The 23,041-nt window shown below is 36.3% G+C and overlaps 3 protein-coding genes across 5 annotated transcripts; 1 reads left to right on the plus strand and 2 right to left on the minus strand.

The window, feature by feature from the left end:
• Positions 1 to 206: 206 nt before the first annotated feature.
• On the minus strand, positions 207 to 4,816 carry LOC131314911 (UDP-xylose transporter 1). Its single transcript, XM_058343839.1, has 8 exons — positions 4,659 to 4,816; positions 3,800 to 3,930; positions 2,307 to 2,491; positions 2,008 to 2,075; positions 1,753 to 1,885; positions 1,420 to 1,581; positions 756 to 1,028; positions 207 to 559 (listed from the first exon to the last, which is right to left on the minus strand). The coding sequence occupies exons 2-8, from the start codon at positions 3,918 to 3,920 to the stop codon at positions 491 to 493; spliced, it is 1,011 nt and encodes a 336-aa protein (XP_058199822.1). The 5' UTR covers positions 3,921 to 3,930; positions 4,659 to 4,816; the 3' UTR covers positions 207 to 490.
• Positions 4,817 to 7,752: 2,936 nt separating this feature from the next.
• On the minus strand, positions 7,753 to 21,060 carry LOC131314913 (uncharacterized). 3 transcript variants are annotated; one of them, XM_058343841.1, is made up of 16 exons: positions 20,892 to 21,024; positions 20,585 to 20,765; positions 18,594 to 18,738; positions 18,369 to 18,480; positions 18,169 to 18,288; positions 13,497 to 13,601; positions 12,874 to 12,957; positions 12,674 to 12,789; positions 12,291 to 12,392; positions 12,085 to 12,198; positions 11,461 to 11,517; positions 10,664 to 10,730; positions 10,479 to 10,532; positions 9,784 to 9,858; positions 8,270 to 8,305; positions 7,753 to 8,036 (listed from the first exon to the last, which is right to left on the minus strand). In XM_058343841.1, exons 3-16 carry the CDS (start codon positions 18,611 to 18,613, stop codon positions 7,944 to 7,946), a joined length of 1,155 nt encoding a protein of 384 aa, XP_058199824.1. In that variant the 5' UTR covers positions 18,614 to 18,738; positions 20,585 to 20,765; positions 20,892 to 21,024; the 3' UTR covers positions 7,753 to 7,943. The 3 variants fall into 3 exon arrangements, with proteins under 3 accessions (XP_058199824.1, XP_058199823.1, XP_058199825.1); XM_058343840.1 differs by lacking the exon at positions 20,585 to 20,765 and having other exon boundaries at positions 20,892 to 21,060; XM_058343842.1 differs by lacking the exon at positions 20,585 to 20,765 and having other exon boundaries at positions 18,594 to 18,674; positions 20,892 to 21,033.
• On the plus strand, positions 14,118 to 16,720 carry LOC131314914 (uncharacterized). Its single transcript, XM_058343843.1, has 2 exons — positions 14,118 to 15,828; positions 15,953 to 16,720. Exons 1-2 carry the CDS (start codon positions 15,567 to 15,569, stop codon positions 16,261 to 16,263), a joined length of 573 nt encoding a protein of 190 aa, XP_058199826.1. The 5' UTR covers positions 14,118 to 15,566; the 3' UTR covers positions 16,264 to 16,720.
• Positions 21,061 to 23,041: the final 1,981 nt, after the last annotated feature.

Consider the following 23,041-nt stretch of genomic DNA (forward strand, 5'->3'; position numbering starts at 1 on the left):
GAACTGATTTTTTACAAAACCCCATATTAAAACATTATTTTAAAATTTATGATTCTTTTTCTGTATTTTTGTGAAACCCGGAATGAGTCCCACACAGCGTGCGGTACAAATGTGCGGTCAAGTGGTGCGGTAAGGCTAGACTTCCCGATCATTTAGTGCAGTAGTACTCCTCTCCTTCCCCTCACTTTCAAACCACAACAGTAAGGAAATCGAATATTCTGGCAAAAGCCATGCCCTCCATATATATATGATGATCTGGAGGCAAATGAATAAAAGGAAAAACCGATACAATTGATTAATCAAGAGCTAGCTAGCTAATGCTTTTATTACAAAGGAATTGAAGGATCGATAATCAGACTTCTTTACACATCAAAGATCTGAAAGAAAGATGATAAAATTTCACTTACAAAAAATCTTGTATCGCAACCCTGTCATCATCATTTTAAACAAGAAAGAGAGTCTTTGGCTGCTGATTTCTTAATAACTGGCCTCATGACTTTTCTGTTTCTTGACCTTTGCTAATCACCCCCAAAAGTGCTGCAGTTTCCTTGCCATTAATCTGAAATCACACCAAACCAATAACTTGCAGTTTTTAAATTAGTTTACTTTTTCATTTTTTTTGGCAAGATAGATTCTCATAGCAGAGTACAGCAACAATTTTTTTTTGATGTTTTCTCCAAAATGGGTTCCTTTTGAAAAAGTCGAAAAGTTGGTTTATGAGTTGTTTTTGAAAAAGGTTGAAGAGGAGGGAGTACCTGAGAGGCTGGCAAGAGATCCCCTGATTGCTTCTTTTTATTCTCATGTGTGCTATAATATGAATACAAAACCATTCCGAGAATGGCGACCAATATTCCGACGATGTTTCTTGACGTGAAAGGATCATGCAACAATGTATAGCCAAAACCAAGAACGAGACACGTTTTAAGATGCCCGAGCACTTGATATGTAACTGGCGAAGTCTTCCCTATCACCAAAAATGTGCTAAAATTCACGAAAACGGCAATTACGCACGAAAGGATGATGAATCCCTGCAAAAGAAGGACAAAAAAGGTTCAAGGCCTTGAATCTGTAATTAGTCAATTTTACAACAGCTCTAGCCGTTATATATGAACGTCAGGGCTAAATCCACTAATAGTCCTCAAGGTATATATGTCCTTTGAGGCATTCTCGTCTCCTATATTTCAACTTGTCAATTTTAGTCCCCGAAATACGAAGTTTTAGTTTAAAGTCCCCATGTTTGAAGCCATTCCATATCACTAGCAGAGTCCGCAGTGTTTTCCAAACATGAGGACTAAAATCCCAATTTTTTATGACCATTTGTGCAATATATATTAGAAGACGTATTCCTAAATCACATACTCGCTAAAAATACACATAAATAAATTAACAAAGAAAAAGATTGGTGAGAAATTATATTACCAAGACAATGGGAGAATAGTTATAGGCAAAGACATTTTTCTTGGTGAGGTACTGATCCATCATAGGCCCCGTGACAAATAGAATGGCTGCTTGAAATGGTGCAGATTGATAGAGCAACTGGGTAGACGAGACATTAAGCCTCTTTTGTATGGTGTTTGTTAGCTGAAATAGACAAATATGTTAAGAAAAAAAAATCCCCACTCAATAGAGCAATGTGCTAAAACAAATAACTCGTATGTATGTCTTGTGATTACGATCGGCAATGCCACTGCGCGACATTAACGAGGAACGATTCTGTATAAAAGAAATGGAATATTCAATGAAGGAGGATACAATTTGGCCGACGCATGTTGTTACAATAGCAAGAAGAGAAAGAACTGTGCCAAGAAGATTGAGCTGAAGATCAGTTACGGAGGCGATTCCAACTCCTACTAGTAAGAGGAAGAGAGAGAACTTAATCTTTTGGCTGCAAGAAAAATTCAAGCACATAATATATATGAGATCATCATTATATAAAAAAAATCCAAGTGAAAGTGGTACTAGAGATTTTCTTTAATTAATTAACATGCATGACTATGAATTCATAACCTGAATTGCTTGTTTAGGAAAATAGTTTCCACTAGCACGGTGAAAGGAATAATTGCAAGCTTGGTCATCTGCGAAGTTAATAAAAGAGTACCAAAGAGTAAATTAACACAGGCTAGCTAAGGAAAATAAATACTTATGTGATTTATTTTTTGAGTTTAAGATGATGTATTGTGAGAGAATAACATGTCTCGTAAAATAGAAAATAAGTACTTAAAAAATAAAAACCTTAGCGCAATGAGACCTAATTAATTAATGGAGGGAGATAAAATTGAAAAAGAAGCAGGTACGTACGGACGTACCTGGTAGAATCCGATAGAGTTAAAGCCGAGGCTTAAGTTGAGAAATCCAATGGAAAGTCCATTTAAAATACCAAAAACGACGACGGTCTTCATGTCAATGGGCTTGCTCTCGAAAAAGTTGAGGCGTTGAGCCACATAAAGTGTGCAGTATGTTACCATCAGATGCCAACTAGTCAGGGTAGTAGCTGCGCAGGGAAATAAAAAAAAAAAAAAAACTAATAAAAAAAATATACTCCATCATCAAACTTGATTACAAATAAACATTAATTGAGAGTTTTTTTTAGTAATACATTTTTTTCCTCTAATTAATTGGAGAGTTTTTACTCGACGAGCTTGGAGTATCGTCACGTGACTTCTTCACGTTGTACTCCTAACAAATCACGTTGTGAGTTGAGCAAAATAAAAAATAAAAATCAAGTAGTGAATTCGACAAGTTCTAACGTAATGGAACATGAACACACTCTTTTGTACGTCGAGTTATTAGGAGGCAAAAGGCAGCCTCGCATAATTTCTAACTCATTGGTTTGGAATATCAAGTAAATAGTTGTACACGATGTTTCGGGAGTACCCAATAATCATTATTGTAGTTAGGCGCCAACTCATCAATCAACAGTCTCTCCCCTAAAAATCACCCATACTAATGAGAGAGTTTCTGCGGGAAAAGAAAAACAAAGGGAAAGGAGAAAGAATGTAAACGTCTCAGATTCCTCTCTTTGCTTTTTCCTCCACAACTCCTATGTAAGTTCATGATTTAAAATAAAAACTAACTTATTAAAAGTGCTTCATTAATTTAAGTAATGAATTAATTCAATTTCTATTTCTGTACATGAAAATTTTAATTTTACTCATAAAACTTATCCGTTACTAAAACAATTTTCTCTCCTTTTCTTTCATTAAACATTTAACATAAATGTTTAGTGAAACAAATGACAGGCAACTGGTGGAAAAAGGAAAACAATTTGCAAACAAATTTTTAAATAATGCGAAAACCCCATTTAGAATTTTTATTCTAGCGGCATTCTTTGAGAATTGGAAGCGTCACTCCTCGATGATATATAGATGGTTTTGTTTGAAATAAAATAAAAGAACCACAAATACCACATCGAGTGTACGGGAGTTTTGTAGAAAATTGAGCAGTATAGCATTATCTGGGGAAAAAAAATAATCGATCACACTCTTATATACATAGATTATAACCAAAGATTAGATAAATGTCAAACAAGAAATTAAGACAATCTGTCAAAATCCCTATATGACACCATGCATATACATGAGTGATGATAAATTTAAAAAAAAATAAAAACCATATTTATATTACTGAGTGACAGTGATGTTGTAACCACCAAAATGAAAATGACGTCTACTATTGATTATATATCTTCATCAAATATAGAATAAAGAATACTATAAGATAAATTGATGAAGAAGAAAAATGAGAAAAGGGAAATCTATTAAAGAAGGTATTAAATAAATAAATTAATTAATATTGTTACCAAATGGAAAGCCAAGATTGCTCATCAATGCCTTGTTGCAGATGACAATGGAAACAGACGAGGCCACTGAAAGAAACAATGCACCAATCACACCCAACTGGTACCCTGACATTTCTCCCATTTGATCTTCCCTGATATTCAAAAATAAAAAATAAAAAAAAGAAGAAGCAATATATAAGATTAGGCAGCCACTCTATTGGTTAAATCAAAAGTTAATTAGGTGCTTGTTTAGTACAAAAAAATGCAGCTACTAATTTGGAGTTTTGTAAAGAAATTAATTAAATGAAAAAAATGCAATTAGACCTAGCTAACTTCAACGACGTAGAAGTGCAGGAGCCTTCTAAAATTCCTAATATTCGCTTATAATTTCTGAATTACTCAAAAAAAAAAAAAATTTGTAATAAAAATAAATGGACTAATATTACTAACACTGATAAAATTAGTTTCCTAAGGTTCTATCTATTCACATGGTGATTGATCAATGTTAAATAAAAAATGCTAGAGTCACATTACCTAGAGACATATCAACCACACCATTGATGATACAATGGGTAACTAAATTAATGGCATCAATTTTCCAAAAAATAAAAATAAAAATTAATGGCATCAATTATATCTCGAGATTTAAAATTCTTTGATTTCTCAACAACATTCTGTAGAAACTTGAAGAATGAGAGGTAATTTTTAAATACCACCTCACGGTAAAATTTTCTTTCCTAATTTGCCCCTTTCGGACGCAAATCATTGCTCCGCAGCTGATTTCAACTCCAGAAAAACCAACCCAAACAACATCTAATATCAAGGAACAACTTCATATGTGCGTTCATGTGTGGAGAGGAACGAAGAGAGAGAGAGAGACCTTGGAAATGTAGTAATGACTTTTGAGAGAAATGGCTGCAACAAATTCCGAAATTTCCCTGGCCTGGCAAGGTGTGAAGAATATGGCTGAAGATCGACCGGGGGTGGAGTAATGGAGAGAGAGAGAGAGAGAGAGAGAGAGAGAGAGAGAGAGAGAGACTTGTGAGAGAATGTAGCTCTTGCTCTGTTTTAAATCCAGAGTGCATATGTGGTTGTTGGTTGGTAACGCCGTTAATTCGGGCGGTACCCTTTTGTTGATTGGAAGTAACCTCTTTCCAGTTTCAGGAGGGAGTTAACGGCTAGCAGAAGCAAAGCCAGCCAGCCAAACTAACGTAGAGTGAAGTATTTTGATTGACCCTTCCATCATTTTTCATACGCAAAAAGAAAAATATATCCCTCAGAGCAGAGTCGGAGGTACTCTTGGGCGTATGGTCCATCCGCGGTTTTTTTTTTTTTTTTTCCTTTCAAATTTTAATATTAATATTAGTTTTTGTTGTTTGTTAAAAACACTTAGGTATTGTATCTTGTATTATGTGTTATTTAGATATTTAAATACTTTAAAAATGTGTTCGTTTTGGGTCCCAAAACTCAATCCCTCTATTTGCGCACGGTCTCCCATAAGTTTTCCTTTTAATTATTAATTTCATTTATCTTTTTATCTCTCTCTACTCATTATCCAAAAAACCTCCATCAAAACCTAAACTAAACAAACTATTAGATTCCTAAACCTTGAAATTTGAAAATCTTGTTGTTCATAGTTCGGCCCTAGAGTTTACCAAATCCTGGTTCCGTCCCTGCTTAAAAGCAAGAAAATAGCTTTTAGGTCTTTGCAGTATGAATAAATACATAAAACATATAGATACGGGTAATTTACAATATGTCATCTTGGTTAGATTAATCATCAAAGTGTTACGGACCTGTTCAGTTCGAGTTTTGAGAGAGATTTTTAAGAGTAATGAGTGGAGAGAGATAGAGAAAATTTATTTGAAACCGTGCCTAGAGGTTTTGAGACTTAAAACGAACAAGCCTGGCCTGGCCAACTTACACTCACCTCGGAATGGCCATCGAACCTGGGTCAGGAAGGAGCAAACCCTTAAGTCCCAGGCCAAAACCACTTGGCCAACCCCTAGGGGTTTGCGTGAATTATTGTTCTTCGTAAAATGTATACATACATATATACTACTTTTTCTTGGTGCACCAAGGGGTGTTTTAGTCCAAAACTTCTTCTAAACAAAATCAGCATTTTGTTAGAGCATAATGATTCACATGATTTCATGGGGGATATTAAACAATCAAGCTCCATACACTAGTCACGAAAGTTGTACACATCTGTTAGACGTTTAATATAATATGAGCGTTCGGTACCTGCCAATTGAAGCAAAATGCAAGCGACCTACAAGCTAAAATTTTGTTAAGTGTCCGGTGGGAGAGAGAAAAAGACTTGAATCCCACTCCAAGCCACAGCAGTCCTTGGTTTTCCTGTTAACATCACCAACCATACCATTTTATAACGAGAGAAACTTATTTACAGAGTCGCTTCTTTACGGAGTTGAGCGATCTCAGCCGTCCGTTTTGACAATTAATGGTCCGGATTTTGAAAAAACTATTTGCTAGAATAGTTTAACTATTCACGCGAATAGTTTTTTTAAAATCTGGATCGTCCAAAATACTTTTGGATGATCGAGATTGAGCTCCGTAAACACTTGTTTATAGCCGCTCTGTAAACAAGATTCTCTCTTATATAATAGTAGAATTTAGGCTCAAAATCAGTACTACTATATACATACTGCTTTTCTAACAGCAACCCCCACAATCATAGGATGATTTACCGGGGAAACTCAAAGTTACAGTAGTCGGAGAATGGTCATGAGATCCTAGGAGTTTCACTTCAAGGGCTCTTTAAAAATAAGGTTAATACCCATTGTACTTTTGATTGTTTTTTTTTTCTCCCCCGGCAAAAGTCAATATCATCAACATAGTTAGATTGACACTTTGAAGAGGAGGTGAACTCCTAGCTTCTTTTTTCTTAGAGACTAAATGCATCCTTGATGTCATTGGGCAAAGGGCTCTCGGCCCCTTAAACTTTTCTTGGGTATAAAGAAGAATACATTTTCCCAATATTTAAAGAGAAGAATAGATGAGATCAAACAGAAGATTAGGGGTTACCTACCAAAGGTAAGTATACCCCTTCTTTGCAACGAATCAGAAGTTTTCTACCACACAATAATTAAAATTGCAAGGAAGTTGAAGTTTATTAGGTTGCGTTTCGATGTTGAGTTTGTGAAGGAAGAAGATTACATACGTCAATAGTGCAAGAAACCCCTAAACAGATTATCGGACCTCAAGCCTAGGAATTGTGAATATTAATTGTAACCTTTTTTTTTTGACAAGTTAATTGTAACCTATTTGATCCACTTCGCTATGGTGTTTTGGCTTAGTAATTAAGCCAGATTTTTTTTTCCTTCTCCATCCAAGTTTTTATTGCGTCTATTAGTTTTTATATTTTGTAGATTATTGGTTTGTCTTGACAAAAAAGAAATACAAAAAATAAAAAAATATGAACCCCCGAACTAATTTTTTTGAATAAAGACAAATAATAACAATTGATGCAAAACTAAGGCGACAAAAACTTTAAAAGATTCGAAAAAATAATCCGTCGTGATTATAATGAGCAAACACATGCTACTTTAAAACAGGACCCTGAAGAGTCTCTTGTTATAAATATCAACGCTTTCGTCGTCCTACCAAACGAAAGTTTTCGCTCGCCCTACTGAAGTACCATAGGTGCGCTCCGCCCCGCTACAAAACTTGCAAACTTTCTTTCCCTCTTGTGGACAGATTGTATGCAGTATTTCGAGGCAATAGAAACACCTACTGAAACCTTAAGCTTTAGCATTTACGTGTGTTCAGGGATGAGTTGTAGTTTGTCTTCATAATATTCTAGAGTAACCAAGTTAGTTTAGGGCAACAATCCTAATATCCAAGTGTATATCACTTAAATAAATCAAAAAAAAAAACCCATAAGCTAGAAGAAATATGGGTCAGACCGTCTGATAAAAAATGAAGAAGAAATATGGACCCCAAAGCTGGAAATGTTATGCACAAAAAGGGGGAAATTTCCTCCTAATCTGATTATGAAAGTCCACGACTACAGTAAATGTAGCTACGACAACTATCGGAAAATATATTAAACATCGCGCCAAAGAATGGAGCTATGGAACACCTCAGGACAGAGATGAAATAGAAAGAGGAAAAAAAGTATGTACAAGACATTCACATGTAAATTTTAACCCTTTCCAATCTGTGAAAGGTATGCCTTATCTGCATCAGTAAGACGCTTTTGGAACTGAGCCCACTCGCTCTTGCACCTCTCCCTCACCTGTGAACGAATTAACAACAAATTACTTAATAGTACACAATCAAGTTCATTAATAAGATCGATAGAATTTGTTATCCATAAGTACAAACTATAGTACTGCAAACAGAACAATCTCTCCGTAATATTTGGAAGAAAGAATCAAAGGGGCGGAGCTCTGCAAATTGTGGGCTTGCACTTTGCACTAATAGTCGATAAAGAAAAGCTGAAAACAATCAGAGTGTACATATACATACCCCTTGCCATGGAGGCTTGCCATCTTCCTGCTTGCCCTGAATTTCACCGAAAATTCAGATCAATAAGCACAATTCAAAAAAAGATCAGAATGAACGACAAAAATAAAGATCTCGAGAGACTATTATTATTGCTAGCTTTTGATAAGTACCTGAAGATCTTGAGAAACATGACCAAAGAATTAAAAAAAAAAACAAATGAGCTGCTAGAGTATTATTACCCTAGGAAGGGTAAAAATAAAATGATGACTGAAGGGAACATGTCACCATAGGGACAAGTGTTCCATCCCACGGCATTTCTCATCAGATACTACAATGTTTAGAGCTAACAGCCATGGGTGCCCATTATGAGCATGCTTTGATATTCAAAAAAAGAAAAAAGAAAAAAGAAAAAAGAAAAAAAGGAATTCAAAACTATATACATTTAGAAAATCCTTATAACAGAGGAATAGAGGATGACATTGCAGTCTTGCAGATAGCTGCACGATTATGTTCACTGCCCCTATGCATAAACCATTATGCACTGGATATGAAAGGAGAAAGGAAAAGGGGGAATGAAATGACTCCAGTTCCAACGAAAATAAGATTAAAAGAAGCTTTACGTTGGACAGGAAAAGACATCGGTATTGAGGCGAGGACAATGAGTAACAAATCACTTTGTTTGGTTTTAATTTTTGAGAATTTTTTTTGAAGTAATGAGTGGAGAGAGATAGATAGAAAAACTTATTGAGAATTGGGCAGAGTAAAATTTTTTCTGAAAACTTGTAAAAGAAAAAAGTGAAAACCTATTATCAGGAAACCACATGCATGGCATAGCGTGCTAGTGCTTTGTCTCATGTTGACATATTCTGATATCAGTTTTGTGCGGTTTAGCAACAGTCACAGGCTCCCATCATCATAAAAACATTTCCAGTAACTTTGAAAAGAGTTGTGTACAAATTTAGGCAGATTGAGCACAAAGGCCAAGTATGGATGTATTGGTCATGCAACCTGAAATGTATTTGATGTGGTGGATCGATTTTTTTGAAAAAAAGTTGTTTACAACTAAATGGATTACTTTTTATTTTTATTTTTTATGACAACTAGACTAGTGATATTCATTGTACCAAAATTTCTTGAGAGAAAAATGATAGGGATGTTTTGGCTTTCATTTCCTGGGAGTATTGCAAAAACAAATCACCATAATATGTTGTGTGAAGATCAATTATAAATGTATAGAAACTAAAATTACTTAGGAAACAAGGACTGGGGATGTTGAGAAGTAATATCCAGAGATGGTAAAATTTTACTCCCAAGTACTAATATTCGTCGCGAGGAGCAACTTATCAGGATATATGCATATATCGATAGAGGAACCTTCCTAGTAATGCTCTGGTTCTTTCTGTTCCTCTTTAATGATATATGGTCTTTGTTTTTTCATCCTCTCACTCTTCCTCTTTTTTTGTGTTAGTTTCCACAAAAAGTACACACAAGTATTAAAAAAACATATTGTCACACCCAAGCTAATGATGACTCACCTGGTTCCCGAGTGACGGAATCACTTGATGTACAATCCACTGTGAATCAACCACGCCGATTTTCTCATGTGCAGGCTGCAGACAAAAAACAAAAGTCCAAATCTACTGTTACTGAACAGACGCAGATGTAATCTACAAGATTTAGAGCTCTTGATTTTGACAAGGACAGGCCCAGATGGTAAACAAAGCCAACAGAGAGAGAGAGAGAGAGAGAGAGAGAGAGAGAGAGAGAGAGAGAGAGAGAGAGAGAGAGTAGTTATCATTGCAGAATATTTGTGATAAGAAGACGATGTCGTACAACATGCACAGGATATTAACAGTAGCCAGTAGGAAGCACTCATAGGAGCGCAAAACAAAGATTGCTCTCATCTAGATAACGTTTACAACCTAAGAAACTGTTTTGCTAGACCCAATTTCCAACACAGAAGATTAGTCACAAGGTCTAATTCTTCAAATCTTTTATCGACAATCAAAAGATATGATCTGGCACTTTAAGAATGTGGTTTGGTTTTTGCAGCACACATCCACCTGAAAATACTGCATGAGTAAGAGTATTCATCTCACCACCTTGGTGAACAATCAAGAGAGTTCCAGCATTGTAAAGGTATAGCCTTTCAGTGTCTAGTATACAATTCCTCAAGAACTGAACATTTTTAAGGAACAACTCATCATCAAGAAAAGTGAGAGAAAACTACCTCCACACATCTTCTAAGGGCCAAATCCAATCCCCATCCATGCACCAAATCATTCTAGAATAATATCACACAAACAGGCAAGTTAGTAACTTAGCATTGATACAAAATTTGGACAAAACTACTGTTTCCAAAAAGCTGAAACCTTAAAAGCACCAAAAATAGAAAATTTGACATAGAAACAACACCTGAATCATATGCCAAACACAGCGCCATGCTTCCCGAGAAAACACAGGGGCCATGATCTCCACAAATCTAAAGACATTCAGAATAACCAAAAAATAAATTAGATACAGACTATGTAGCGAGGTATAAGGTGCAGTTGTGTCATAAATGAATGGCGTTTGTGTGAAGAAATGCATGCATCAGACACAGCACCTAGTTTGTTAAATGATAATGCTCTAGATATACATCCTCAAATTTTGCAGAAGTTTTCAGTCGAAATTCTCCAGTTTCTAACAGTAAAAATACCGGAGAACAGGCCATGCTGGTATGTAGAACAGGACTTCAAAAAACGTACAACTGCACAACATATGCCCTAATGTGGTATAATTAGAGCACACCTATGGCTTATAAAAACAATGGTGCACACTTACATAGGTCACATGCTTCGATAGATTTGAGAAATTTCTTAATAAAGTCACCTTCTTTGAACACATATAAATAAGAAATGTTGTAAATTCCTGCTATTAGAAACTTTGGAGGCATCCAACCTAAAACCAATTGGCAATAGGTGGAGTACCCTCTAGGCGGCTTAGAGTCATGTTCAAAATAATGGAGGCATCCATCCTAAAACCAATGGGCAACACTCCGACACAGACACACGCATATGTAATTATGTATACACACACACACACACACACACACACACACACACAGATATATATATATATATATATATATATATATATATATATATATATATATATATATATATATATATATATATATATATATGAGAGAGAGAGAGAGAGAGCTAGCTTACGCAGCACATGGAGGCAAATGTGGGTCACTGCACCAGCCTGGCCTCTCTTCTGTAACCCTGTCCACAAATCCAGAAATTGAGAACTTGAAACTCTGCAGAGACTGAGTGCTTTTGAAACAAGCCTTACATCAAAGCACATATAACACCACCACTGGTTACTTAGAGTCGGGGGGCATGTACTAGGTGTGGGTATTTGTCTAAGCAGTCGATGAGTCGATCTATCCAATTTCAAGTCAAAGGACACCATGAAAAAAAGTAAGCCGAGTTTAGTCCACATGTAAATCCATAACAGTACTTTAGTGTAACATGGAGCATTAAGAATGGGCACTTAATCATTTGTAAGCAACCATGGCAAAAAAGAACACAGTGGAGGACTTTTAGGTACAGTTATCCTACGAGTTGTCAGACATGCTTGGAAAGTGCAATGCCAACTGGGCATGCAATATGCACAGCCATCCCTTCCATGCCCAGGTTGTGTCCTGACTGTCCTGTGTATCTGTGTATGCATCGTCATACATACAGGATACCATGGGACTGTAATGTCATATAACCTGTTTACTTTATGGTTTGGGTGGGGAGTGTGTGGTAAGGATGGAGAGTCTGAGAGTGAAATCTAAAGCCTACTTGTGAACTTCTCTGTCACCTCTCCTTTTCGTCATCTGCCAAGTTAATCCATTGTTGGGCTCAAGACCTGGTTGAGAAATCTCCAAACCATATTTCTTGACCAGTTGAATATACCTGTAGATTGCATAGAGGAAAAGGATAAACAAATTTGGGATTTGGTGTTGCTTAAGAGAAGAATTAGAAAAAAAGAAAGAAGAAAAACTTACTTCTCAGCATTGAAGTGTTCAACTCCAAGATCTTCATCCCAGATGAAAATGTAGTCATAGGCTGCTACGATTTCAGGATGCAGAAACCTCTTTGCATACCACCTGCAAAAGATAAAAAACTTTCAGATGCAGGAAGCGACCAACTTTCACATGAGCAGGAAGTTGGGAACTCAATAAAAGTGGTAAGCAAATCTTATATGCAAGTTCCTTAAATCTACAGAAGGATGCAATATTATTTAAAAACAGATTTCTATTTTCTTGTCAGTTTTTTTCCTTGCAAAAGGGTATCATGATATCTCTCTTTCACAAGTTCCTATTTCGAACATGTTACGGTGGTAGTCTGGTAGAACACAAAAAAGTTGTAAAAAGCTGAATAATCTTACCATTTTGTTTGTTTCCTTACACTGACATGAACCGCCCTTTGTGACCACTCAAATTGGTCCCATTCACTGGTCCAGCCATCATAATGAAAAAGCAAAATTTGGAAATCCTCAGAAAACTGTCAAAAACTGAAAAAGAATAAGATACAGAACAAGCATACCACATAGTACATCCATGCAACAGAATGGTCCATTTGTGTTACCTTTTTAACTGCAGCGTCAATGTTGTTCCTTTGGTCCAATCCAACTGTGAACGTAACCAAGTACTTTGGTTTCTTTTTTAAATCCTGGAAATTTCAGAACATTTTTCAGGTTACAGCCAACAATCATGCGAAATTTGAGGCAATAGAAAGTAGGAGACCGATTCTTTTCGCACTTGTTTTAACCTGTCGTATTTCAAAATGTGGCGCCTGTGTTCACAAGTTGTCAGCATGCTCAGAACACAAGCAGTCAAAACATTTTCTAGGAGTAAAAGGTCCATTACCTTCTCATCACAAACAACACTAGGTTTTCAAAGGCCAGTGGAACTTCTAACCTTTAGCTTTATGCCTCAGATGAGAAATTTTTAACAACTGATCTCTCAGTTAAAATCAAGTAACATGTGTCATGATAATAGGAATATCATAGCTAAAGGGATAAAAAACAATCTTTTTGTTCTATTTGGACTTCCGAAGTCCTATGTCTTCATAGTCAGCTTGAGGGTTGAAATGAAACTAAAATATCTGAAAGGTACAGCTGATTCCAGCAATCTAAAACTTTTACTAAACAATTACAATTTACAAGCCCCAACATCACAAAATAGTTGTTTATCTTATAAACCATATACCTCACTAGGTTCACCCCATAACCTTCGCAGATACAAATCAGTCTCTGAGACTACGATTCCTGGAGGTAATGACTCTGCACCACGGGGATTCGTAGGAACATATATCTGGGAGGAAAACCAAATGCAAGCAAATTATTATTAACGCAAATAAAAATAAAATATTAGGTCTTACTTAGCTGGAAAGCACAATGTGCTTGAAGGGAGCCCATAACACGAGATTGCAGAGAATGACATAACTTAAGCCAAACATTATCTAAGAAGCTATCAGTTCTATGAAGCTGCAATCTCCCTTACTGATATCACCGCCTTGAGGATATTTGTAGAGATATGTCCTATGCTTCATGGACATGTCATAGCTATTCTCTTTTGATATACATGTCAAACAACATCTATACAACAGTTTCTTTGTGTTGAACTGCCAACACTTGAATTTGACACTTCTGTTTTTTGGCAGGTATCCCAAGCACTACTAATGACACTACAAGCATTAAGAACAATTAGAGCACATGAATAGGAACTTTTGTCATTTTCAAGGTACAAAAAAATTATGAGATATCAAGACAAACCAAGGGACTAGTAATACAGATTCCAACGAATCAGTGGGAAAGAAATCACTATCAGGCTTCAGATCCAGTGATTTAAAAAGCGCGCGAAGCGCAGCGCAGCTTCTGCACTTTGAAGAGTGGCACTATAGCAGAGAACATCAAGGCGCATGCTATGGCGCAAGGCGCACGCTATGGCGCAAGGCACAGAGGCGCACGCCTTTTGTTTCTGATCCAAAAATTGATCCAACTGTGCAGATTTTGCAGAAAACAGACGCAATGCACTGAATAATTTTGGCTTCTAAGTCTGATTTCAACCCTAATCGGCTAATCGATCAAAGACGATTCATACCCAGCACCAGCAGAGCAGCTTCAGCAACAGGCGATCGACGATCGATCGAGATTATAGCTTCAGGCTTCACTCTTCAGCGAGGTAACCTCCTCCAGTCCTCCTCCTCCTCCGACATCTTCTGGACCTCTGGTTCTTCTTCTTCTTCCTTCTTTTTTCTTTTTTCTTCAGAGGGAAGAAGAGTGCAGTCCTGGGCAAGTTTTTCCTTTTTCTTCCTCCTTTTTTTTTTCAGTCGACATAATCGACTGTTTCTTTTTTCTTTTCTTTTTTTCATCTTCTGGACCTCTTTTTTTTTCTTTTTCTTTTTTTTCAGTCTTGGGCAATTTTTTCTTTTTTTGTTTCTTTTTCTTCAGTTTTATTCGTTTTTTATTTTTACCAAGCCAGTGGTCTGTTCCACTGTTTGTTTGTATTTTTTTTTCCAGCAGCTATATGTGTTTATGTATTATTTTTACTTGTTAATTGTAAATGACATCTGAAAATTCTAGTAAAAAGGACCCTGGTTGGAAGTATTGCGAAAAAGGTTGATCCACACAATAATACCAAGTTGAAATGTATATTTTGTAACGAAGTGAAAAATGGGGGTGTGTCAAGAATCAAGCAACACCTTGCAGGAGGAGCTAAAAGGAATACGGCGGCATGTTGCCGATGCCCACCTGAGGTTAGAGAGGAGATGAGGGAGTTTATACGTAAAAGGGATGAAGCAAAGAGTCAAATTAAGTCTATACCAGATTTTGATGATGCAATGAATGATGATGATTATGACCTGGACCTGGGCGATGATATTATTGAATCCAATCCCCGTTAAAGAAATCTTCTACTCACGGAAGCACAACCTCCGCATCTATTCATTCTAAGCCTAAGAAACCAAGAACCATAGGGCCTCTCGACACTTACTACACTCCTGAACCAGAGGTGGTGGTGGAAAATAGAAAAGCCAAGGGCAAACAACCAAAAATTGATGAGAATGAACCATATAAGAAAATATTGAAAAACCGGGCTCATCAAGCTATTGCAAGGTAGATATATGATTGTGGGATACCTCTAAATGTTGTGAACAATGATAGTTTTGCGCCAATGATAGAGGCTATTGGGTAATACGGTTCGGGTTTGCCCCCACCAACTTATCATCAAGTGCGAGTTCCTCTCCTAAAAAAAGAGGTAGAACATGTTAACAAGTTGATGGAGGAGTACAAAAAAGACCAGGAACAATATGGGTGTACGCTAATGAGCGATGGGTGGACTATTAGGAAAAATAGAACATTGATGAATCTTTTGATAAATTCTCCGAGAGGGACCATGTTTCTTAAATCTATGGATGCGGCTAGAATTGTAAAGCATGCAGAAATGATATATGAATTGCTTGATGGGTGGGTGGAGTATATTGGAGAAGCAAACGTGGTTCAAGTTGTTATGGATAGTGTGGCGGCAAATGTGGCGGCAGGTGAGAATTGTAATTTGCTATTTGGTTGTGTTACTTACTTGAAGTTATGAACAATTAAAAATCACTTATTATTCTAGACTTCTAGTTCTAACTTCTAACACCACTTATTTATAACAATTACCAGGGAGGTTGTTGGAGGCAAAACGACCTCACTTGTTTTGGTCTCCGTGTGCTGCCCATTGCTTGGACTTGATGTTAGAAGACATTTTTAAGTTACCAAATTTGAAGACAACTTGGGAAAGGGCAATAATGATTCATGGTTATATTTATAATCGACCCTCTTTGTTGGATATGATGAGGCAATTTACCCAGAGGAAGGAGCTCGTTAAGCCGGCAAAAACTCGATTTGCAACCGCTTTTTTGACTTTGCAAAGAGTTTATGAACAAAAGGGAAACTTAAAGGAAGATGTTTACTTCAGAGAAGTGGAGCAATAGCAAATGGGCAAAAAAACAAAGAGGAAAACATGTAGAAAAAGTCATGTTGATGGCCTCATTTTGGAGGAATGTGCTCCTTGCCCTCAAGTTCGCATCCCCACTTGTTAAGGTACTTAGATTGGTTGATGGAGAAGTCAAGCCTCCAATGGGATACATTTATGAGGCTATGGATCGGGCTAAAGAAACTATTGCAAATTCCTTCAATCAAAATAAGGAGATGTATGATGAAGTCTTTAAGATAATCGACAAGAGGTGGGAATCCCAATTGCATCGGCCTTTGCATGTAGTTGGTTTTTACTTAAATCCTGAATTTTTTTACAAAGATCCAGAGGCTTGCAAAGTTCCAGAAGTCATTGGAGGCCTATACAAATGTATCACAAAGTTGATTCCCAATAATGATACACAAGACCTTGTTTGTGCCGACTTGATGAAATATGAGAGAGCTGAAGGACTCTTTGATAACCCAATGGCAATAAGACAAAGAAATACAAGGGCACCAGGTATCATCATGTTAACCTTAATCTAGTAACTAATTTAAGTCCTAAGAGTTGCACTTTTAAGAATGTTTTCCAATATCAATATGCTATGGTGTGAAGCTGACTGGTGGGCCTCATTTGGTCATGACACTCCTGACTTGCAAAAATTTGCCGTAAAAGTTCTTAGCTTTACTTGTAGTTCCTCGGGATGTGAGTGTAATTGGAGTGTCTTTGAGCATGTGAGTATATGATAATCAAGTTCATTCATTGACTTCCTTTAGTTATGTATGATCATGAATTTAAGTCCCTTGTATAATTAATTGTTAATGCAGATTCACAAAAAAGAAGAAGGAATAGACTAGCTCAAAAGCGTCTCAATGATTTGATATTTGTTAAGTACAATAGAGCATTGAGACGCCGATACCTCAAACGTGATCGCATTGATCCTATATCCTTGAAAGATATTGATGAGAGCAATGAATGGTTGGTTGGGAAGATGGAGGAAGAAGCTGTGTTTGAGGGTGATGATTTGAATTAAGAGGATGTTGCTTTAACTTCTGGAGATGAAGAACCAAGGAAAACAACTAGAGCATCAAGTTCAAAGTCAACAGACTCAACACCTATCACGAAAATGGCAAAACCAGCTCCAAAGGCTAAGGCTTCAAGAGGAAAGACATCTCTTATAGATGAGGTGATTAAAGAGGGAGAATGGGAGACGGATGATGAGGAGGAGGAAGATGTGGAAGGATATAAATCAGAATCATCATCAGATGATGATGAAATTGAAGATGAAGTTCTTGGTTCTGAGAATGATGATTAATGTCTATGCATGACTCTAAATTTTATTGCTTTTAATCCTTTTGTTACGTCTCTAAGGCTAAACATTATTATGTTAGCTTTTCATGGATGATATGTTATGCTTCGTGTTTGGTACTTTCGTTTAACCATTGACATGTTATGTTTTATGACATTTGAAAGTTTTACAAGTGTTTGTTTGTGTTGAAAACTTGTTCTAATAAAATTTGCCTCTTTGCGAAGGAATTTTTTTTTCTGCGTCGCGTCAATAAAGCGCGCGCCGCACCTTGTGCTAAAGCCCCAAGGGACTGTTGCGCCTCGGTGCGCCTTTCGCTATTTAAAACACTGTTCAGATCTAATTAAAAATAAGCAACTTGATGAAAACATGACAACCAAATCTAAAAATGCATTCATAACTAATCCTTAGCATTGATTGCCACAGAAAAACTTATGTAATGCGAATAACTTCATGGATCCGCTCATAATCTGGTGTCAAGATTTGACAGTATAATTACCAAATTTCTGTTTACATTTTTCTCGGAGCTACGAATCACTGGCCTAAAATGACAGCTGACTGCAGAATTAAGCAAAAGCAATAAAGAAATAGAAAATCTAAATCACTCAAGAAAGCTACCTTGGGTGGTGCAGTATCAGTCGAAGCACGAGTTTCAGGGATGTGGTCACTAACATGTCTATGCCAATTGTCATTGAATGCTACATCAAAAGATGATATAATGCTGGAAGGTAAACCAATCTGCAAGATTTCACAATGAATCAAACGGATGATACATGTATCATGCAAGACTGGTCTATGCAAATCATGAGGAAACATACCTTTGAAAGAGAAACAGATGGAAATGAAACTCCAATAAAATATCCAAAGATCATTCCCATGATGGTTATAATTATCAGTCGGACAGTGTCATTCGATATTTTAGAGAATCCACTGCAAACACAATGAGAAAATAAATTGCGATGGTTTCACATAACAGAAACCACTTACAAAAGTCAACTAGAAATTTATCAAAGTGAAGTTTGGGAGAAATTAATCATACATACCTGCGGTGTATTGTCCTCATCCTGGTAAAGTCACTCAAAATGGCAAGTCATGTACTATGGAAGTTCCAATTTCTTGAGCGACTTTATAATTAATCAATAAAGATCCCAGATTCAGAAAAGCAATAATGGTTCCCAATGCTAACTCCTGTTAACAATACCCCCAAACCAGTAAAATACCCACATACCAGTAATAATTGGCAGAGTTATATGCAGTTAATATACTGAATAAGAGAGTTTCCATTCCTTTTATTTTCCAGTTATAGCATTGCAGCTGGTCAGCAGACTCAGCACAACGAATAATAAAACCCTACCCTGAACAGGTCAGCTGGTGGATTAGGAGTGAACATGGTGTCTTCATTGTGGAGTAACTCCAAAGATCTCGTGTTCAAATCTCGCCAGGGGCACAAAAACACTCGGATTGAGGAAATATGTATGGTTACGGGTGATTGCAGATACTCTGATTTCATCAAAAAGGCCTATTGGGTGGCAGGGTGGGTCGATTGATATTGTCCGATGTCAAAAATTACAAACAAATAAAACCCAGGAAACCACATAAGAGTTGTTCTTTCTTCATTTTTGTCCTTTGTTTTTCCATTTGACAACTAAACACCCATTACTGTATGTAGCATGGACACTTTGTCGGAGCCTACGTACCCGTGTTGGACACTTTTCGGACACCGACACTCTTCGGACACGTGCCCAACACTCAAATCCGAAGTGCCCTATTTTTTTCTAAATATGTCACTTGTTGAAGCTTAGAAAAGTCTTTCTTCTTTGTGTGACGTATGATAGTTTATTGACTATAAATACCCATAAGTAATGAAATGCATTTTGTTGGAATAATTTTGTGACAATAATAAGATAAGAGGTGCATATATTGTTAGCTATTTCTATTCATATAATTGAACAGATCAACAATGTTTAAAATGTGACCCCAACGTGTGGTGTCCTTCATTTTTTTAAAATTTGCATGCCAGAGTGTCGGTGTCGTGTCTGTGCGACATTTTACAGTCATTTAGATGAAGCTCACATCAAGCTAAATATTATTTTACCTTTTATGCATTAAAAACAATGATCGTAGTCCGACAATCACATATGTGTCCACCTTTTATATATTAAAAACAATGATCGTTGTCCAACATTCACATCTGTGTCCTCTAATAACTTCAGAGAAGCATATCTACCTACAGACCTTCTCAATTGGGTTTTCTTCCCGGGGTAGCGTGCGTAGGCCCTGGGCAAAAGAAAAGAAAGGCACCGATTGAAAGCCCACACATACACACACACACCAAACCCCCAACAACAACAGCAAAAAAAGGGAAAAGTAAAAAGAAAAGAAGCGACAAGGGTGGGCCCCAATAGAAATTTTATTTTGTTTCTACAGTTTTGGTCTTTATTAGATGTCAGCACTAGATTGCGGTCCCAAGTCTTTTGAATCCAACACTATCTCCCTTAATTTTGTTTCCTTTTAAGTTTGGTCAGGCGAACCGAACCTTGATGTCAGTGCTTGATTGCAGCCTTAAGTTTTGGAGTCCAAAGATACTATGGCTTAATTGTGTTCCCCTTCTTAGTTTGACACCGGCCAAACCCAAACCTGTGCTCGAGAGAGATATCTGTTCATACTTCATACACTAACAAGGGATACAGCAATTCTGCATGCAGTAAAATTCAGAAGCAAAACTGTTCCCTTTGTGAAATAAGAATGAGGCGTTTTGAGATAGAATCCCCAAATTAAACCAAGAAAATTGACAGAAATTATGAATTTTTAATAAGTGAAATCCAAAATCAATTATTTTCCTTTTCAACAGATACGACTCCTTCTAACGACTGAAAATTCGGTGTCTGTTTACTTCAAAGGATAAAACAAGAAGAACTGTATGTCACAGTCTACCAAAAACATTAGCCAACTGCACCTTAAACAGAATTGCACAGTAATTTTGCATGAATAGATCAACATAAGACCAACCGAGTCTAACATAGAACTGGCTTACCAAGCAAGAATAACATAGAACTGCCCAAAGGCTTAGGGCTGAGATCCCTCCAAGTGACCTAGTTGGAGGTTCGATCTCCTCTCGAAGTGGTCAAGTTTTTGTCCACTCTGTATTTTTGTTTAATTTTCTCGAGTGATCCAATCCGGTTCCTAGAAAAGTTTGGTTCTTCTATTTACTGTAACTGTTCAAGCATCTAAATTCCTCATGGAAAACAACAAACGCAAAGAGAAACAAACTACTAGAGAGATAGAGAGACGACGAACAGAGTTAGAGAGAGAGAGAGAGAGAGAGAGAGAGAGAGAATTACCGGCTGTTATCGTTTCGGAGCGGCCGATCGTGGCCGGAGCAGCTGGAGCTTTGTTCGATTTGGACTAGTTGCTGATTCTGATGGAGTGTAGTAGGAGTAGTATTTTAGGGCTCGGCAGAAACATATATTCCCAGCCCAGGTTATGCGAATCTCTTACTCTTAACGCATTATTACGACTTTTAAATAATCACAGATTTTACCTACCTCCAAAATATACACACTCCATTTCAAATTCTTTGTCCGGTCTGTAAGATAGAATGTTAAAAATAATATAATTTTTATAAGAAAAAATTAAATTTTTTTTAATAACTTACTAGATATCAATAAGTATTTTTAATTTGTGATAAAATTTTGAATTTTTTTTTTAAAAAATTATATTATTTTTAACATTCTGTTTTGCGAACCGGATAAAAAATTCAGGACGGAGAGAGTAAAAAGTAGTACTCCTAGTACTAGTAACTTTGTTAACTTTCTCCTTTTTCGGGTGACGGTAAAGTACCGTCCTTTCCCATTTCAGTTGACCGACAGACGGACGCGTTTTTTTTTTTTTTTAAGCTAGGGTGACCGGTGAGTTCGCGCTATTGCGTAAACAGTATCTTCGATAGTCGTGGATCACAATTTTGGGGTTTTGTTCTAGAAAATGATTTTGTCATTTTTTTTTTATTAATGTCACTTTTCTATAAGTATATTTTTGCATAAAAAATACATTTGCAGGGGAGTGACGTTGAAAAAAAAGAGAATGGCAAAATCAGCAGCCTTTGTTCTTATTTAAATTTTTTTTTTGTATTTGTTAGTTTTGCGCCAAATTTTTATATAATATTGGTCCGTCTCAATGAGATATTTAAAAAATTAAAAAATTATAATTTTTACACAAATATTTTAAAAAATATCAAAGTAAAAGCTCAAAAAATCAGTTATTTGGATTTTTTTTCTTGGATATTTCTAAAATTACTTATGTAAATGTCATATTTTTTACTTTTTTCGATTCCTCTCATCGAGACGAACCAATATTACATAAAAATTCGGCGCAAAACTAATAAACGCAAATTTTTTGAATAAGGAAGAAATCAAAAAGTATTCTTTAGTGGAAACCTCAAATTTGCACCCGCCTACGAATAAGACGACGTTTTTCACAAATTTTATGAACAAAAGCTTATTTTCATGCCCATGCCTTGCCATAATTTTCCTACTCAGCAAAATATGGAGGCACTAATGGTAAAAACGGCCAATCTGATCTTTCATAATTAGGTGATAGACAAGGGCAGCTCCAGAATTTTAACGCAGCGTTGATAAAATTTTACAATGTGTTAGTTATAGAATACTCTTCGCAAAAAAATATATACTTTGACTTGGATATATAAATAATTGGATGTCCAGATTAGCTTGTGCGCACTTCGGCTAATTTTAAGACTTTGAAGTTAATGATCTAGCAAAACCCCAATAGCCACAATGTGTCGAATGTTCGGCCTCTATAGAATTTGAACATGCAATATTGAAAATACTTATTAGCTTTTTCAAATCCGCTTGACCAAAACCCTTTTAGGGTTAATTTGGCAATATATATTATTGCAAACAAGCAAACAAGTTGATACTAAGATATAAAGCCCTTAGTACCTGACAAAGTGACAATATCCCACTTATATGTTAAAACGATGAATTATATTATTCAATTATCCAAAATTAATTGGACTTTCACTTATTTAACTCCGCATGAGTAATCTAGTATCGACAATACTAAAGAAAAATTTCTTATATGTAAAAAAATATTTTCTTTTCCAGTGCATTTTTCGAACTTAGAGAATTCGCTTGAATCCCTGAAACAATAGTCAAGCCGCCCTTGGTCATTGACAAAACTGTCATGAAACACCTTATTAGTCGATTAATAGATCACTACTCAAAACAACTCATTTTCTCTAAAGTATATATTTTTGTTATTTCTAGTTGAAACAACTGATTTTGTTTGGCATTGGTGTGAAGAAAAAAAACCCAGAGTGAACCTACCCTTGGTTGACCTGCCGGCACCTTTGAATGGTCGCTTTGGTTGCCAGCCTAGTCCAAAACATCGTTCTAATGTTTATATGCAGGTTCCTTTTTTTTTTTTTTTTTTGTGGGGTAGGTTCCTTAAGCCACTATCCCACATCCCTATCCAT

Source organism: Rhododendron vialii, chromosome 13a, assembly GCF_030253575.1.
Source record: "Rhododendron vialii isolate Sample 1 chromosome 13a, ASM3025357v1".
In the NCBI taxonomy this organism is placed as follows: domain Eukaryota; kingdom Viridiplantae; phylum Streptophyta; class Magnoliopsida; order Ericales; family Ericaceae; genus Rhododendron; species Rhododendron vialii.

Coding starts and splice junctions, on each gene's coding strand:
- LOC131314913 (XM_058343840.1), bottom strand. CDS start 18,613: ATGAGGACAATACACCGCAG. Junction 12,393..12,673: donor GTAAGGAAACAAACAAAATG/GTAAGATTATTC, acceptor TATCTTTTGCAG/GTGGTATGCAAAGAGGTTTC. Junction 10,533..10,663: donor GTGTTTGGCATATGATTCAG/GTGTTGTTTCTA, acceptor ATATTATTCTAG/AATGATTTGGTGCATGGATG.
- LOC131314911 (XM_058343839.1), bottom strand. CDS start 3,920: ATGGGAGAAATGTCAGGGTACCAGTTGGGTGTGATTGGTGCATTGTTT. Junction 2,076..2,306: donor ACTCTATCGGATTCTACCAG/GTACGTCCGTAC, acceptor TTAACTTCGCAG/ATGACCAAGCTTGCAATTAT. Junction 560..755: donor ATCTCTTGCCAGCCTCTCAG/GTACTCCCTCCT, acceptor GTGTGATTTCAG/ATTAATGGCAAGGAAACTGC.
- LOC131314914 (XM_058343843.1), top strand. CDS start 15,567: ATGGAGGAGTACAAAAAAGACCAGGAACAATATGGGTGTACGCTAATG. Junction 15,829..15,952: donor GGCGGCAAATGTGGCGGCAG/GTGAGAATTGTA, acceptor AACAATTACCAG/GGAGGTTGTTGGAGGCAAAA.